At 50.1% G+C, this 16,912-nt stretch overlaps 1 protein-coding gene across 2 annotated transcripts in view; it reads right to left on the minus strand.

Annotated features, from left to right (window-relative positions):
- Positions 1-357: 357 nt before the first annotated feature.
- LOC142012312 (kyphoscoliosis peptidase-like) overlaps positions 358-16,912 on the minus strand; it is a 41,276-nt gene continuing 24,721 nt past the window's right edge. For both annotated transcript variants that reach the window (XM_074992226.1, XM_074992225.1), the window contains one exon: positions 358-3,064. In XM_074992226.1, coding sequence (XP_074848327.1) covers positions 1,749-3,064 — 1,316 coding nt within the window. In that variant the 3' untranslated portion in view covers positions 358-1,748. The remainder of the gene's footprint in view (positions 3,065-16,912) is intronic.

The raw sequence follows: 16,912 nt of genomic DNA on the forward strand, positions 1-16,912 counted from the left end.
CCCCACTAAGTCATCCCACCCAGGATCTTGTCAAGCCATGACTTAAAAACCTTGAGGGATAGAGAATCCACCGCCTCTCTAGGCAACGCATTCCAGTGATTAACCACCCTCCTGGTGAAGTAGTTTTTCTTAATATCCAACCTGCACCTCCCGCTCTACAACTTGAGACCATTGCTCCTTGTTCCGCCACCTGACATCACCGAGAACAGTTTCTTTCCATCCTCTTTTAGAGCTCCCCTTCAGGAAATTGCAGGCTGCTATTAAATCACCCTTCAGTCTTCTCTTCTGTAAAAACAAAAAGAAGTCCTGTTGCATCTTACAGACTAACAGATATTTTAGAGCATAAGCTTTCATGGCCAAAGACCAGTTGCCATGAAAGCTGATGTTCCAAAATATCTGTTAGTCTATAAGATGCCACAGGACTTCTTGTTGTTTTTGAATATATAGACTAACTCGACTACCTCTCTGATACTCTTCTATAAACTAAATAAGCCCAAATCCCTCAGCCTCTCCTCACAGGTCATGTGCTCTAGCCCCTGAATCAGTTTTTTTGCCTTCCTCTGAACCTGCTCCAGCACATCCACATCCTTTTTAAACTGGGGGCTCAAAACTGGACACTCACTAGGGCAGAGTGGGTGTGGAGATGTTTCACTGCATGCTGCGTAGGTACCCACCGCACAGCTCACACCCTCTTGAGTGTCCCAGAAATGTCAGCAGCATCCAAGCAAGGGTCAGTTCCTTTGTACCAAACCTGGCGGAAATGCTGAGCTAAACTCTGTTTTAAAGATTCCTTCTGGAGTTACAGCTGGATACACTTGCCAGCTCTTCCCATCTGAACCGGTCATGTAATATTGTGGCACAACATGGAATTGTCTTGTACCACCCCAGAGGTGGCTGCATTTTGATGGGTGGGGATGCAATTATTCCACGAAACACATTTTCTGGAAGAGCATCTTACTGGTAGAATCCTTTCTGCTACATGAAAAAAGCTGCCAGGGCAATATTCTTACCTCTGCCACAAGGCTGTCTTTTAGCCTGTGTCAGATTTTAAGTTGCTTCTCTGATCATGCTTTATTAGTATTTATTTGATGACGAGGTCAAGGAGCTGCTTTCTGGACTGCTGTACCCATTCCCAGCTCCCATTGCAAACCCCTCAAGGCATACATCTATTTACATATCATGCTGAGTAGTGAAGGACTGGCAGTCCTTTATTTTTCATGTCTTGGAAGAAATTTTAAAGCAGCAGTTAAAAATGACATGCGTTCTCTTCTGATGGCATGGACTCCATTAGGAAACCATTAACTTCCTTTATACATATTTATGTTTTTTAAAAGAAATATTGCTACCACCTGATGCTTTTGGCTCCAGTTCTTTTGTTCAGAAGAGGAGAAAGCCCTATGAATTCGCAAGGTTTTGACGTAACATCAAATAAAATGTGCAAAACAGCTCTTCAGTCTGGTAAAAAGCAGTGAAACAACTTTCCTCAGGAGGCATTGAACATTTTCTCCTGAGACTATTAGAAGTCTTCTGTGTTCTGGTTCCGATTAAACTGCTGCTTCCTCTCTAAGTAAGATAAAGATCGCTTGTAGGAGATGGAGTGCAATGTGTAACTCTGTAACTCCACCTGTTGTGCAAGTACTTTGGGCTCATTCTTTTGTCTTTTATCAGAGTCCCTCAATTCTGAGACCTTCTTGCTCACTTCCCTTTCTCTCTTGATAACTACCAGGTTCTCTGTATCCCTGGATGACTTACCCTGAGGACCCCTCCAAACTGAGGGAGCTGCCTTGCACATCAAATGACAGGATGACATCCAGCCTCTTGGAATGCTGAGAGAACTTCACTGCCAGCTTGAGCACCGTCCCAGCAAGCCCGGTGTACACATCCCCCTCCCATATCTTGCTTAGAGTTGGCTGCAGTTCAGTCCTGGATGGCCCGACCACAAGAGCTCTGTGAGCTTTTGGCATCCTGACTCTGAACCTGACCCAGCTTCGTTCCTGGAGCACTCCCTTCCTGGGCTGTAGCAAGACACAGCCTTTCCTCCACATGCTGTACACGTGGGGGAACGGCAGCCACCGTGGCTCGGAAAAGCAGCGGACCACGTAGTCGCAGACGTGAGTGAAGTCCTTCTGGTCCTTGTCCCTGCCGAAGAGCCCTACTCTGTAGGGACCTGGTTCAGGAAGTAGGATACAGATGCTGACCTTGTTTCCCAGATGCGTGAGCAGGACGTATCTCTCCAGGGGGTACTTGGTGTTGGTGATTTTGTCCTTACTCAAGATGGCAGCCACTTCCGTGCCTGACCGGGTGTGGAAGGTGATGTTGCACTTTCCCTGATTGGTGTTGATGATGGGGGCAGCGTGACTGGGGTTAGAAAAGCCCCTCCAGCTTGTGCTGATCCCTACCCCGCAGTGCATACTGAGTCCAGAGGGGAAGAGCTCATTCTGGTTGATGGGAGCAGAGCAGTGAAGGAGGAAGTTGGCTGCATTTTTGAACGTGTCACCTCCTACATCCTTCACAAACACCGAGAGCCTGTAGAAACCCAGAAAAGGACAGAGCACGTGACAACTCAGCTTCCCATCTTCCGCTTGAGACGCCAGGCACTTCGTGCTCACAGAGGCATCCAACTCTTTATTCGCCAGCTGGTATGTGGCCAACAAGGGTCTCGAGGTCTGTAGAGTCAACAGCAAAGAGCCTGTTGCAACAACAATCGGGTCCTCTCTGCAGTTACACTCTGCTATCCCCATGTCTTTCCCCTTTGGATGGAGGCCCCAGAAATGAAAGGGGTTTTCAGGCAGTTCTCTCGTATTCGTCTCCAGGCACTCGATCTGATAGGAACACACCCAGCGGTAGGGGTTCTGAGCATCCCATGGCCGTGCAAAGACCATCAGATCAAACAAGCCCTCCGTAGGGGGGAGAACTTGGAGAGTCATGCTTTTCTCACACACCTTCAGCATCCCATGTGTTGCACCTAATTCTTCCTTGCTACCGTCGCCACAGAGCTTGGAGAGATGGTAGGTAAATTGAGCAGGACATGCACCCCCCAGGGACACTGTGGCTTCCCCACGCTCTGTAGGAAGGGAAGCAAAACACTTTAGATGGCAGTTCGGTGTGCAATTACACTCAACTGAATTCTCAGCCAAAAGCCATGCCCTTTAAAGTGCAGGTTTGCATGCATAATAGGAATGTCAGAATATACAACACTGGACTGAGAGTCAGGAAATCTGGGTTCTGCGTCTAGGTGATGGGTGGGGATGCAGAGAGGATCACACACACTCCCAGGGTCACCACTACGCCCCGTTCACTGTCAGCATTGCATCACCTCCTGGAAATGGCCCAGCACTTCCACAGGAAGATGTGGGCAGAGCAGGGAAGGGGGGCGGGGATAAGGCAGAGCGCAGAAGGAGCAGGAATGGGATGAGAAGGGGTCTGGGCTGTGTGCAGGCGGGACTAGGGTGCTCCACCGGGAATCCTTGCACTAGCCACATTTGCTTCTTCACCCAGCCCTTACTGACCAGCTGAGTGGCTATAGAGGAGTCATCCTCTTCATGCCCGTTTCCATAGCAGTTAGATGGGAAGTGACAAGTTTCACTCTCCCACGTAGAGCACTTCAAGATCGATAGATGGAAAGTGCTCTGCTAGGCATTATTGTTAGGTCGGTTTCTGACGTGTTGCCATGGTAGCAGCTAGGACGCTCAGAGGAGTCTAGCTCAGCTAGCAGGAACTCCCCCAGCCTGTAGGCAAACCAGTTTTTCCTTTTCCCCTCATCTCAAATGGAACAATTCTGCGCACTGCTGTCTGGGCGGCTTCTCTGAACCAGTGGCCGGGGAAATACAAGTTTCACAGGGCACTCAACCTGATGACTGCCCTGGCTAGTGTTGGTTCCAATTACACAGCTCAGCTGCGCAGCCCAGAGGAATTTTGCAAACCTATTTGGTTACTTGAGGCAATTTACATCTCTGCCTCACTTCCCTTTCCTTTCCTAGGTCTTTCTTGTTGGGCTTTTTAATTTTCTTTTGGCACAGATTCTGGTGCATCGAGCACATTTTAAGGAGGAGGCAGAATATCTTTTAAGAGGAAACTTTCTTACATGAGGGAAAGATCATTGGGGGGATGGCCCGGGCTGCCCCAAGGTGCGGGGAGGGGCCCAGAGCGATTGCTTCCCACCCCGCCCCACGCTGCAGACCCTGCCCCTTTCTGCTCCATCCCCACCCTGCCCCCTTCCCACCTCCCTGACCAGCCTGGCTGGGGATTACCTGGACAGCGTGCAGGCGGATGGCGGTGGGGGGGTACTTCCACTTGCCCTCACCCCACAGCGCGAGCAGTGGCTTGTTCCACTCCGCCACGCCCTCCCAGCCTACCGAGCCCCTTTCTCCGCAAGTGGGTGGGAGCAGCGGTCTCTTTCTAGTGCCATGGAAAAGTGGGACTGGGTGGGCTGGGAGGCCATGGCAGAACAGAGCAGGCTGCCGTTTACACCCCATGGTGAGTGCTGGTGGGGTGGGAGGAATAGGGGAAGTGACCCTCTGCTGTTGCTGCCATCTGTCCCTGTTGCCTGCACCCTGCCCAAGGTAATCCTTCCTCCTCCCATCCATCCCTACCTTTGATATTCGCAGGAATGGCCGCCATCCCACTTAACTTAGTTTTCTTCTTCCACAGGCCCTATTAAAGACAGCTGAGTCCCTCAGACTGCCTGCTCCTTGTTTTTTCTTCTCCTCCTTCATCCCCCTCTAAACCCTGAATTCTTCTTTTCTACTCACATCCGAAGGAGTGGGTCTTACCATAAATGAACGTGTTAGTCTTTGAAGTGCCACCGTCCTGCTTGTTTGAGGTGTAAATAGCGAGACGGAGGTGAGCCACTGTGGAAAATCCTGGCCATAAAGCCACTTTAACTTCTGAAGGAAACTGAAGTGCTTTATAGCCAGTGGCCTTGATTCAACAAAGTGCAGAAACACAGGCTTACGCTCCATTGGCATCAAAGGGAGTTAAATATATGTAAATAAAGTTAAGCAGCTGCTGAAGTGCTTTGCTGAATGGGGTTCCCCCGTACACGCTGATTAGTCAACTCATTGTTAAAATGCTGCTGTCCCTGGGAAGCTGTCCTGCCCCATTCTTACTACACCTTTTAAGAAGTTAGGGAAATGTATGTAAGAAATTGTTGATGTTAGGGCATTCTAACAATATGAATATAGTATAGTATAGTGGGTCCCTAGGTTCAGAGCCTTTCCATACACAAGGAAGCTTTTCTCAGTGTAGGCCCCTCTGTATGTGGGAGCCTCTAGCTGAGTGGTTCCCAAACTTTTCAGCATCATGCTCCCCTTTTGAATTTTGAGAAATTCTCACGCCCCCCTACCTCTTCTTTACCATCATCCAACCACCCTTTAACAAAAAATTCAATTCGTAATTTGAAATAAACACAAAAGCTTGATATAAAAATGTTATTTAAAATTAAAACTAAGCAGAAATAATTTTTCTTGGCCCCTTGTGGGTGCCTGGTGCAGCCCCAGCTGGTCACCTGCCTGAGCCCCATTCCAGCCTCCAGAGCTGCCCATGCCAGCTGCCCGCCTGCCTGAGCCCCAAGCTACCGGGGCCAGCCACCCGCTCGCCTGCCAGTCACCGCGGTCAGCCGTCCACCTGCCCACCAGCTGCCCAAGACCTGCACTGGTGGGACCAGCCACCCACCCCAGCGATGGGCCAGCTGCCTGAGCCACCTACCCAAGCCCCACGCTGTCAGGGCCAGCCACCCACCCACCATCCCAAGGTGCCTGAGCCCCGCTCTGCTGGGGCAGCCATCCATCCACCAGCCCAAGCAGCCCAAGCTCCGTGCTGCTGGGGCCAGTCGCCCAAGCCCTGCTCTACCAGGGCCAGCCACCTGAGGCCCACGTGTCTCACAAGCTGGCCATCCATCTGAGCCCCACAAGCCCTGCGAGCTGCCCACTAGAGCCCCTCCACTGCCCTCCCACAAGGTCAGACACCCCCAGCCCCCATCTAACCCCATCCTCCTCCTGCCCCGCAACCCACACTCACTCTCATTTGCACAAGGCAGCCAGCGCCATGTGGGTCTTTGCTGGCTGCCTGCTTTTTATAGTGGCTGCACCAGGTCACCCACATAAAACAACAGGGGCTGAGAGCCAGAAGCAAAGGCTGGATCTGTCTTCAGGTGGGGGAAATGATGGGGGAACTGGGTCTCCTCATGGCCCGCCTGGAATTTCTTCACATCCCTCCCGGGGGGCACGCCCCCCCAGTTTGGGGAACCATGTACTAGTTGTTGCTGTGTGTGGCAATCTGGCTGTACAGACTACAACTTCCATGAGGCTTTGGGAAGGAAAGGGGGTTTTTTGGAGAGGCTAAAAATGAAGATGGTGGTCTCCTGTTGTTGGAGCCGAAAGGCTGATGGAACAGGCTGCTTCAAGGCAAGGGTGAAGCTTTCTCCCAGCCAGAAACTGGTTTGGGGAGCTGCAGCCTGCGAATGAGAGACCCTGCAGGGGAGGAACTTTATCTGTGTCTGTTATCTGTTAAAGTGCTGCAGAGGCCAGCTCCAGGTCAGAGGGGCTGGTCTGCTTGTTGCTTTGCCTGGACTGATACACACAACCCTGACCAAGGTGTTTGCAATCCAATGAACAACAGCCGCATGCCACCACAAGCCAGTAACTGGAACATTGATAATTCAAGTGTGTACACTCTGGGGTGGGAGAACTGATGGTACTTTACATGCCATTTATGTTTCATTCATTTCTGTGTACGTCGATAATGCATTTCATTCATCAAAACAAAAAAGCAGCCCAGTAGCACTTTAAAGACTAACAAAATAATTTATTAGGGGATGAGCTTTCATGGAACAGACCCAGTTCTTCCGATCACAGCCTTACCAGAACAGACTCAAACATGGCTACGATCGGAAGAAGTGGGTCTGTCCCACAAAATCTCACTGTCTAATAAATTATTTTGTTAAAGTGCTACTGGACTGCTTTTTTGTTTTGCTAGTATATAGACCAGCACAGCTATGTGTCTGTTACTATTCTGCATTTCATTCATATTTAGTCTGTAACCGTCTCCTTAAGTTGTTAAGTAAAGGTGTGAGTTGATTCTTATGTGGTCTATTAGACTCACACTACTCAAAATTGCTCTTTGGGAGTTAAATCTGGCTTATAACTGAAATAAGTTTCCTGGTGGTTCCCAAGGCACACCATTGAGTGTGTACAGGGGCCAGCCAGGTGGAGGCACCACCATTTTATAGCGCTTTAGAAATCGGGCGGAAAGGGGATTACCAACTATGCAACATCACCACTGGGACATGCAGGATCTCCTTTATTATTGAACCCATCAGGTGCATAGATACACAAGTGAGTGCGGCCTGCTCCTGAGTAACCAAGGGAGGAGTGAAAAAGAGTTTCATCAGTATCAAAATAATTACACTCCTCCCTCGCTATACGAGCACAATTGGTTCCCAGATTTCTGCTCATAGGTGAAAACTCATAAGAGCGACACTAAATTCCCATTAAAATACATGTAAAAGTCTCCAATTCGTTCCAAGTGCTTGTAACCTGACATAAACCAGTTGAGTTTAATTACTTTCCTGATGTATTTGAATAGTTTGCCACCAGAAATAGGAAGTAGTGTATGTATGTAGAGAGGGATTCCCAACCTATGGGTCAGGACCCAAACATGGGTCCCATTAGATTTGTTGAGGGTGGCCAGCTGGGCAGTTCCCAGCTGCATGGGGCTCTTAAAGAAGCCATTTGCAGTTTTTTAACACTGCTGCCTCAGGCAGATATCTGTCCGAAGAGATAGCAATTACCTTATGCCCAGGTGCTGAAACCTCAATATTTGAGTTAATTGCTGGGAGCAGGAGGGCTGGGGGAGCCACCCAGCCCAGCAGGACCAGTGAAGAGGCTGTGGGAGGAGGAGGAGGAGTGTCTAAGGCTGGAGCTGTTGAGGGATGCGGGGGGGGGGGTCTAAGACTGGGGGAAGTTTGGGTCTGCAGGGGGGGTTGTAAGTTTGGGGGCAGTTTGGGGCTGCAGGAAGAGTCTAATGCTGGGGATGGTTTGGGGCTGCTGGGCAGGGGTGTAAGCCTGGGGTCAGTTTGAAACTGCTGGGGGGCTTAAAACCTGGCAGAGGGTGAGGACTGCAGGGCGGGGGGGTGGGGGTGGGGTCTAATACAGTAAACCCTGGAGTTACCCAGGGGCTGTTTCTGCAACCCCTGTATTACTTGAGTTTTCCTGCAAGGGGAAGGGAGCCAGGAACCACCAGGGCTAGTCAGTTTCCTTGCTACCAGAGTGGCAGGAGCCGGGAACCAGGGGCAGGCTGGTTCCAGTCTCCCCATGGTTTGCAGGGCTGGGAAACTGATCAGCTCATGGCTGGTCAGTTTCACATTCCTGCCAGTGCAGGGGAGGGAACCAGGCTAAGAGCCTCCTCCCTCTCCTTCCCCAGCTGAAGGGCTGTCAGACAGCTGCATGTCTGAGGAAGGGAGGGAGAAGGCTCCAGCTGTGGGGCTGCGGGTCTCCTCTCCCTCCAGCTTGGACTCCACAGCTGGCTCCGCTCCAACCAATGACCAATGAAGAAGTGCTAAGAGTACACATATCTCTAGCCTAACAGCTGTTATAAAGCACAACTACCTTCACTGATTAGGTCTTATGCTTAGAATGTAAGACTAACTTACCACTTAAGGGCCATGTCTACTAGCCCAAATCTTCGAAATGGCCATTTCAAAGATTATTAATGAGGTACTGAAATGCATATTCAGAGCCTCATTAGCATGCCGGTGGCCGCGGCTCTTTGAAAGTGCCACATTTCGCTGCCGTGTGGCTCATCCAGACGGGGTCCTTTTCGAAAGGATCCAGCCAACTTTGAAATCCCCTTATTCCTATCAGCAGATACGTCTTTTAGCGAGTACTCATGAGTAAAGTACTTGTTAAACGAGGGATGCGTCTAGTCGAAATGTTCAGGGCAAATTCTGATTTTTGGTATTTGATCCAAAGTTTTTGCTAGACTGAAAAATACATATGGAAAGTGTGGAGGGTTTGGGGATTTTTTTCTTTTTCTTTTTCTTTTTTTTTTGCCTTGATTGCTAAAGTTGTGACTTGGCTCACACAGTAAATTCAAACAATTATACCCTGGCAAGTCTTCAATAGCAGCCTTACTGATGGCAGTTTATTAATTGCAGGTTTGCTTGTTATTAAATGTGGATCATGTTCATTTCTTAAGATGCTGACCTAGCTGGCTACATCATTTTGGGATTTTTAAACAGACAGAAAAGACCATTGTATTCAACCAAGCCAAAGATTTTGAGATATGGAGAACAATGTGTGCTGCTTGGGGAGAGAATTTCTAAAAGATAATTAAAAGATACATTTAAAACATATTTGGATTCATTCAAACTGAATTAATTCCACCCATAATCTGAAAATTCCTTTATATAAGAGTCAGGTGAAACCACAGCCGAGTTCCAATCAGGTTGTTGCAGCTATGTATTTTAATTCCTTTTCCTTTTGTATTGTAGGACAGGAAATTTTTTACAAACCAAAGTCCAGTAACCTGCCGAGACTATTGCCCACTGTTGGAATACTAACTGTTATTCTGATTGCTGAAAACAGATAGAAGGGCCATTTAATAGATTTAAAAAAAAAAAGGGGTGGGGGATGGTGCTTGGTGCTGCCAAGAGGGCAGGGGACTGGATTCAATGACCTCCTGAGGTGCCTTCCAGTTCTATGAGATATGTATCTCCATATTTCTGAAATTTTAGCACAACTAACTGACCAGGAGAGGAGGAAGAAGTGACTGACCCATGAGGAGTAAACATGACTCTTTACTCTCCCGGCTTGAGCTATTTGGTGAAGCTTGTGGTTGAGCAAGATGGGAAGTCTGGCAATAGTTAGCTGTTGCTGTGTGAGATACAGCTGGTTAACTGATGAAAAATTCACTGCCTGACAGGCTGGAAAACTCAACACTTAACTTAGTTTCTGCTCAGCAGTTGTTTTGGTATTAGCAAAGTAAGGCTAACAAATTGGGTATAAAAAGAGGAAGAGATCAGAGGCTGGTGGACACTTGCACATTGGAACACCTTGAATGTTTCTTGGACACCTTTCAAGTTCTCCTGGGTGTGGGAGACTGGCCACTGGAAATGTCCAGGCAACCACTTGAGACCTCCTCAAGACCATGGATTTCATCTCTCAAAGTATTGTTAAAAAAACCCCTCTTTTTCTCTGCTAATGTACCTAAGGCATCTGCCACTAACTGGATTAGTATAGGAAGAGGTTAATCCCAGAGGGACATATTCCGTCTGCTATTCCTGGTTCCAAACAATATTAGGAATGATATGTAAAAGGTGGATGCTCAGTATTTTCTGAATGTCAGGTCTGTCTGAGATGTATCACACTGGGAACCCAAATATGGAGGCAATTAGTCACATGAGAAAATATTGGCCATTGGTATTGATACTAATAGTAGACTGGGTAGGGAGAAAGGGGCACCTTTTGTGGGAGAGATCTCATATACATTTGAACTGACGTGTTAGACTCTTAAGAATAAATTTTCATACTCAAAACTTTGCACAGACAAAAATAGAAACCTGTTTAAGGTCTGGCTCACAATTTAGCTTTTAAGCATGTTCAGAGCTGGTTGCTGAGCATACTTTTAGTAGTTAAATTGCTAGAGTTGGTTACTCACCCCATTTTTGTCCTAACAAAAATTTATTGAAAATGTTCTCATGTTCAATGGGAAGAAATTGAAGCAAAATGAAATTTGTAGTTCAAGATGAAATTTTGATTTCAGCTCAATTTTTGAATACAAAAAGAATTTGACAATTTTACTTTTGCTGCTTTCTTTTCTTTTCTCTCAGTGAAGTCAATATAAGCGATTTAGGAGCTTCCCCGTCTCTCTCCCCTGCCCACATTTTTCCTCACTCTTAACTCTTCCAAACTTATTGAACTTTGGAGAAGTTACAAAGCAGAAATGGGAAAAATGAGATTCTGCCACTCGGCAATCTTTAACAATGCACTTAACTTTTGAAAAGTCACAGATTAGCAATGTTAGCATTTAATCTGTCTGATGCTTCTAAAAAGGTGGACATTTTCAAAAGTTAGAGTGGGAAAAAAGGGGAAATCAACAAACAAGATTGCCCCCTTGGGGTTTCCAATTAACCATATTCATTCTGTTGCCTTTGGCCCTTGCAAATTTGGGCGAATGGAAAGAACCCAAAATCAATATTTTGAAATTTTTCCAATTTGAAAATATTTTTTTCAAAAACCAAATCAAACACAAATTTCAACTTAATATGAAAAAAAAACCCTTTCTTCTTCCATCTTAACATTTTTCAGTGAAAAAATAACAAATTTACTCACAAATAAGGTGGTCAGCAGGAAATATTTTCAGTAGAGAAGTTTTAACTACCTCTGCATATTACACCTCACCTGGTGAAATATCTAGGAGAGTTTTATAACCATGTTTTTCTTCCTCATTTTTTTATAAATACTACCTTGAGTTAACTTGGTGGTCTGCTGTAAACATGGATTTGTATTAATACAAGGAAATTTTCAAAATCCCTCAGGAAATCCGACTCTGCTGTATATTCCTGTGCATGCTGGTACTACCCATGAAATCAATAGACCTGACTGCATGCTAATGAAATATTGAATCTGAGGAGTGGTGGCAGAATTCAAGAAGGAGAAGTGCAGAGTCTGGACAGAAGAATCCCAAACCCGGCTACAGGTGGCGGACTGACTCTCTGAGTAGCAGTGCAGCAGAAAATGACCTGGGGATTACAGTGCATGACAGTCTGGATCTGAGTCAACAGTGTGCCCTTGTAGCCAAGAAGGCTAATGGCATATTGGGATACATTAGGAGAAGCATTTCCAGCAGATTTAGAGAAGTTATTATTCCCCTCTGCTTGGTACTGGTGAGGCCACATCTGGAGTATTGTGTCCAGTTCTGGGCCCCCCAGTATAGAAGGCATGTGAATGCATTGGAGAGGGTTCAGTGGAGGTCAACAAAAATGATTAACAGCAACGAAGGGTCCTGTGGCACCTTATAGACTAACAGAAAAGTGCCACAGGACCCTTCGTTGCTGTTACAGATCCAGACTAACACGGATACCCCTCCGATACTTGACAAAAATGATTAAGGGGCTGGAGCACATGACCTATGAGGAGCGACAAAGAGATCTGGGCTTATTTACATTGCAGAAGAGAAGAGTGAGGGGCAATTTGATAACAGCTTGCAACTTCATGAAAGGGGTCGCTAGCAAGGATGGGGAGAGACTGTTCTCAGTGGTGACAGATGGAAGGACAAAGAGTAATGGTCTGAAGTTTAAAGAGAGAGAGGTGTAAGTTGCATATTAGGAAAAACTATTTCACCAGGAAGATGGTGAAGCACTGGAATGTGTTGCCTAGAGAGGTGTGGAATCGCCATCCTAGAAGTTTTTAAGTGCCGGCTTGACATAATCATGGCTGGGGTCATTTAGGTAGAGTTAATCCTGCTTTAGGCAGGGAGCTGGACTAGATGACCTCTTGAAGTCCCTGCCAGCCCTAGAATTGTATGATTCTATGATTAACCTTTTAATTGAGGATTTGTTCCATTACTGTGAAATGTATTCATATATAGAAGGTAACGCCCCCATTCATCCTTGGATACTGCACACATAAAGTCAAAGTTGGGTGTTGCAGCTTTTTTGATAACTATATATTCATTTTAGATTTCCCTTGCTGGTGTCTTGAAACATCTCTGTCTTTGACTCTCCTTTAAGACATCTTGGCTACGTCTACACTAGCTCAGATCTTCAAAATGGCCATGCAAATAGCCATTTCGAAGACTACTAATGAGGCACTGAAATGCATGTTCAGCACCTCATTAGCATGCTGCCAGCCACGGCGCTTCAAAATTTCCACTTTTTGCTGCTGTGCGGCTCATCTGGAGAGGGGTCCTTTTTGAAAGGACCCCACCAACTTCGAAATCCCCTTATTCCTATCAGTAGATAGGAATAAGGGGATTTCGAAGTTCCTGGGGTCATTTCGAAAAGGGTCTCTGTCTGGACGAGCCATGTGGCAGTGAAAAGCAGCAATTTTGAAGAGCCGCGGCCAGCGGCATGCAAATGAGGCTCTGAATAAGCATTTCAGTGCCTCATTAGTAATCTTCGAAATGGCCATTTGTATGGCCATTTCGAAGATTTGGGCTAGTGTTGACACAGCCCTTAAGTGGTAAGTTAGTCGTCCATCTTGCATTCTAAGCATATGACCTAATCAGTGAAGATGGTTGTGCTTTATAACAGCTGTTAGGCTAGAGATTTGTGTACTCTTAGCACTTCTTCATTGGCCATTTTATCTTGCCTCGTGATGCCTAAAATGGATCTCAGGCACCACAGAAGGAAGCTATTAAGCGTCTTTTCTTGCCTGCTATATGAAATCTGTGTCTCACTTCTGTGAAGGAAGATGCAGACTACGAAGGCTTTATAAATCAAGATCTTAGTCTTTATAAACTTCTAGTTCTTCTATGCTAATTTTGTGAGGCAACCAAAGTGAGTGGATGCCTTCCCTGTACATACGTCCACCTCCTCGTCCAATGACCAGTTCTTGTTAATAGTAGCTCCCTAGTAACAAAATGCATTTACAGTTTGGAGATTGGTTTCAATGAGTGTAATGGACTGCTGGAATGCCATGTCTGCCCCAATTACTGTCTTTTTCTTACTAACAGTAGCCGCGTCTACACTAGCCAGCTATTTCGAAATAGCGCCCGCCGCGTCTACACGTGCCGAGCACTATTTTGAAGTTGAAATCGATGTAAGGCGGCGAGACGTTGAAGTCGCTATCCTTATCAGGAAATGGGAATAGCGCCCTACTTCGATGTTGAACGTCGAAGTAGGGCACGTGTAGACAATCCACGTCCCGCAACATCAAAATAGTGGGGTCCTCCATGGCAGCCATCAGCTGAGGGGTTGAGAGACACTCTCTCCAGCCCCTGAGCTCTATGGTCACCGCGTGCAGCAGCCCCTTAAATCTCCCTGCCCCCTGAGTTCCTGTGCAGGAAGCTGAGAGCGCATGCAGGCAGCAGCACAGCCACGTGCACAGCCTGCATGTCCTCCCAGAGCCCCAGCCCACCACCCTGCACCCATTGCATCCAGCCAGCCCCCCAGGCGCCCACAGGGCACCCCCCCCAAGGGGACCCAGGGCTCCCAGCCTGCCAGCCAGTGGGGGAAGAGGCAATGGGGCCCCTCCTGGATGGAGGCCGAGATCTGGGGCCTGCTGGGGCTCTGGGGCGAGGAGGAGGTGCTCCAGGTAATGGGGAGCAAGAAGCGGAATGCGGATGCGTTTGCTCAGCTGGCCGAGGGCCTGGCTGCCCAGGGTCACCCTGCCCGCACTCCTGACCACGTCTGGAGTAAGGTAAAGGAACTGTGGCAGGGTTACGCCCAGGCCCGGGACACGGCCAGCTGATCTGGGGCTGCCCCCGCCGCTTGCCCCTTTTACAGGGAACTCAGGGCCATCCTGGGCCCCCGATACACCTCATCCCCACCAGACACCCTTGACACCTCGGGCGACGAGCCCCAGCAGGCCCCGGAGACGGAGTCCGCCTGGGAGGCCAGCCCTGCACCCCAGGGGCCCTCCCAGGCGCCCACCCTGGGACACCGGAGGAGGAGGAGGAGTCCTCCAGCGATGGGGGGCTCCAAATCACCCTCCCCTCCCGCAGCTCCAGCAGGGCGTCCGCCCGATGGGTGTCCCCCGACCGTGGGAGTGGACCGTCAGGTATGTACCCCCCCCTGGTGCACACCCCCGGGGTTAAGGGACAGGGACAAGAGACATGACCAGGGCCCTCCACACACCCAGATGACCATGGCCCTGAGGACAGCAGTGGCATATCCCTCAGAAGAGTGCATCAGCCCCTGCCCCCCAGCAGGACAGCACCATGCCCCATCCCTGAGGATGGGGGGAGTGGAACCTAGGGTCTCCTGCGGGGGGAAGTTGGACACCCATCATCATCATCAGCATCTCTGGGGGACAGGGATGGGGAACCAGCAGCAGAGGGGTGGGGGGACAAGGGTCACGGGTCAGGGCCCAGACTAACGGCTGTCTCCACTCTTCTTCCCACCTCTGTTCTGCAGCTGCACCATCGGACGGCCCGGAGAGCACCGGCGCGGCATCAGTGGTCCTGGACAGCCCACCGGGGCCATCCCACCAGGCCAGCCCCTCGGCAGAGCACGGACCAGCCCCAGGACGACCCAGACAGCAGTGGAGCCATCCGCAGGCATCCACGGACCCCCAGCTGCTCGCCACCCTCCTGCGTCAGCTGGAGGTGTTCGAGTGGTGCCTGCAGGTGGAGGAGTGGCGGCTTGACCTCCAGGAGTGAGCGCTGGCCTGGCACCAGGAGGCTTGGGGGGCCTTTATCCGCACTTTCCAGGACATTGCGCGGCACTTGGCCCCCCCTGCCACTCCGCCCACCGGTCCGTCCGCTGCTTCGCCTGCCATCCCTCCACCATCCGCCGTCCTGGGGCCTGCCACTGAGGGGGACCATGGGCCTCCGGACTCCACCCGGCCCTATCTGCCGGTTCTCCCGGCCCCCACCCAGCCTCGACAGGGCCTCTGGCCGAGACGTGGGTTGCGCCCCCCACACCAGGAGCAGGACAATAGGGGGATGCGTGGCCGAGGACGTTGCCCCCCAAGGCCCCCTCCTCTTTGGACATATTCCCCCCATCCTTGTAAATAGTTTTTGTTCTACCCCTGGTTTGTACCTGCCCCCCCATGTACATAGTTCCCCCCTTCTTCTGTTAATAATTAATACGGGTTACACGGTTTTGTTTAAAAAAAAATGCCATTTATTGCACAGAAGTGTGGGGGGGGGGGGTGCTCTCGGGTGCTCTGTGGTGTGGGCGTGGGGGCAGGGAGTGTTGTGGAGGATGGGGGGGTGCAGTGGGTGGCTCACCTGCAGCTGGCCCTGCCGGCGTTCACCCTGCAGCCTGGTGAAAATGGGCCCGCAGGGCCTCCTGCACCCGGATCCCCTCAGGGTCGACCTGGCGACTGGGGGCAGCGGGTGGCTGGACGTCGGCCCTGCCGGCCTCCACAGCCCAGCCCTGGAAGAAGGCCTCTCCCTTGCTCTCCACCAGGTTGTGGAGTGCGCTGCACGCGCCCACAACCTGGGGGATGTTGGTGAGCCCTGCATCCAGGCGGGTGAAGAGACACCTCCAGCGCCCTTTGAGGCAGCCAAAAGTGCGCTCGACCACCTGGCACGCGTGGTTCAGGCGCGTGTTGCACTGCTCCTGGCTGGCTGTGAGATGGCCCGTGTAGGGGTGCATGAGCCAGGGCCGGAAGGGGTACGTCGCATCTGCGACGAGGCAGAGGGGCATGGTGGTGTCCCCCACAGGGATCTCCCGCTGGGGGATGTAGGTCCCCGCCTCCAGCCAGCGGCACAGGCCTGAATTTCTGAACACCCGAGCGTCGTGGGTGCTGCCAAGCCAGCCAACATAAATGTCCAAGAGGCGGCCCCAGCTGTCCACCAAGGCCTGGAGGGCCACGGAATGGTATCCCTTCCTATTCAGGAAGCGTCCTCCGCTGTGCTCTGGGGCATGGATGGGGATGTGGGTCCCATCCAGAGCCCCAAAGCAATTTGGGAAGCCCAGGCTGGCAAACCCCACGATGGCAGCATCCGGCTCCCCAAGCCGCACTAGCCTGTGGAGGAGCAGGGCATTGATTGCGTGGATGACCTGCAGGGGAAGGACATGAGAGAGCACCAGTGAGGGGTGTGCAGGGTGTGTCTGGCCCTCCCCCCACCAGGGCTCCCCCCCACAGGTCCTCTTACCTCCATGAGGACAGCCCCGACGGTGGCCTTGTCCATGCCGAACTGCTGCCTTATGGATCGGTAGCTGTCTGGAGTGGCCAGCTTCCAGACAGCAATGCCAACCTGTTTCTCTACAGTGAGGGCGCATCGCATGGGGGTGTCCTGG

Source organism: Carettochelys insculpta, chromosome 4 (genome assembly GCF_033958435.1).
Source record: "Carettochelys insculpta isolate YL-2023 chromosome 4, ASM3395843v1, whole genome shotgun sequence".
Classification (NCBI taxonomy): domain Eukaryota; kingdom Metazoa; phylum Chordata; order Testudines; family Carettochelyidae; genus Carettochelys; species Carettochelys insculpta.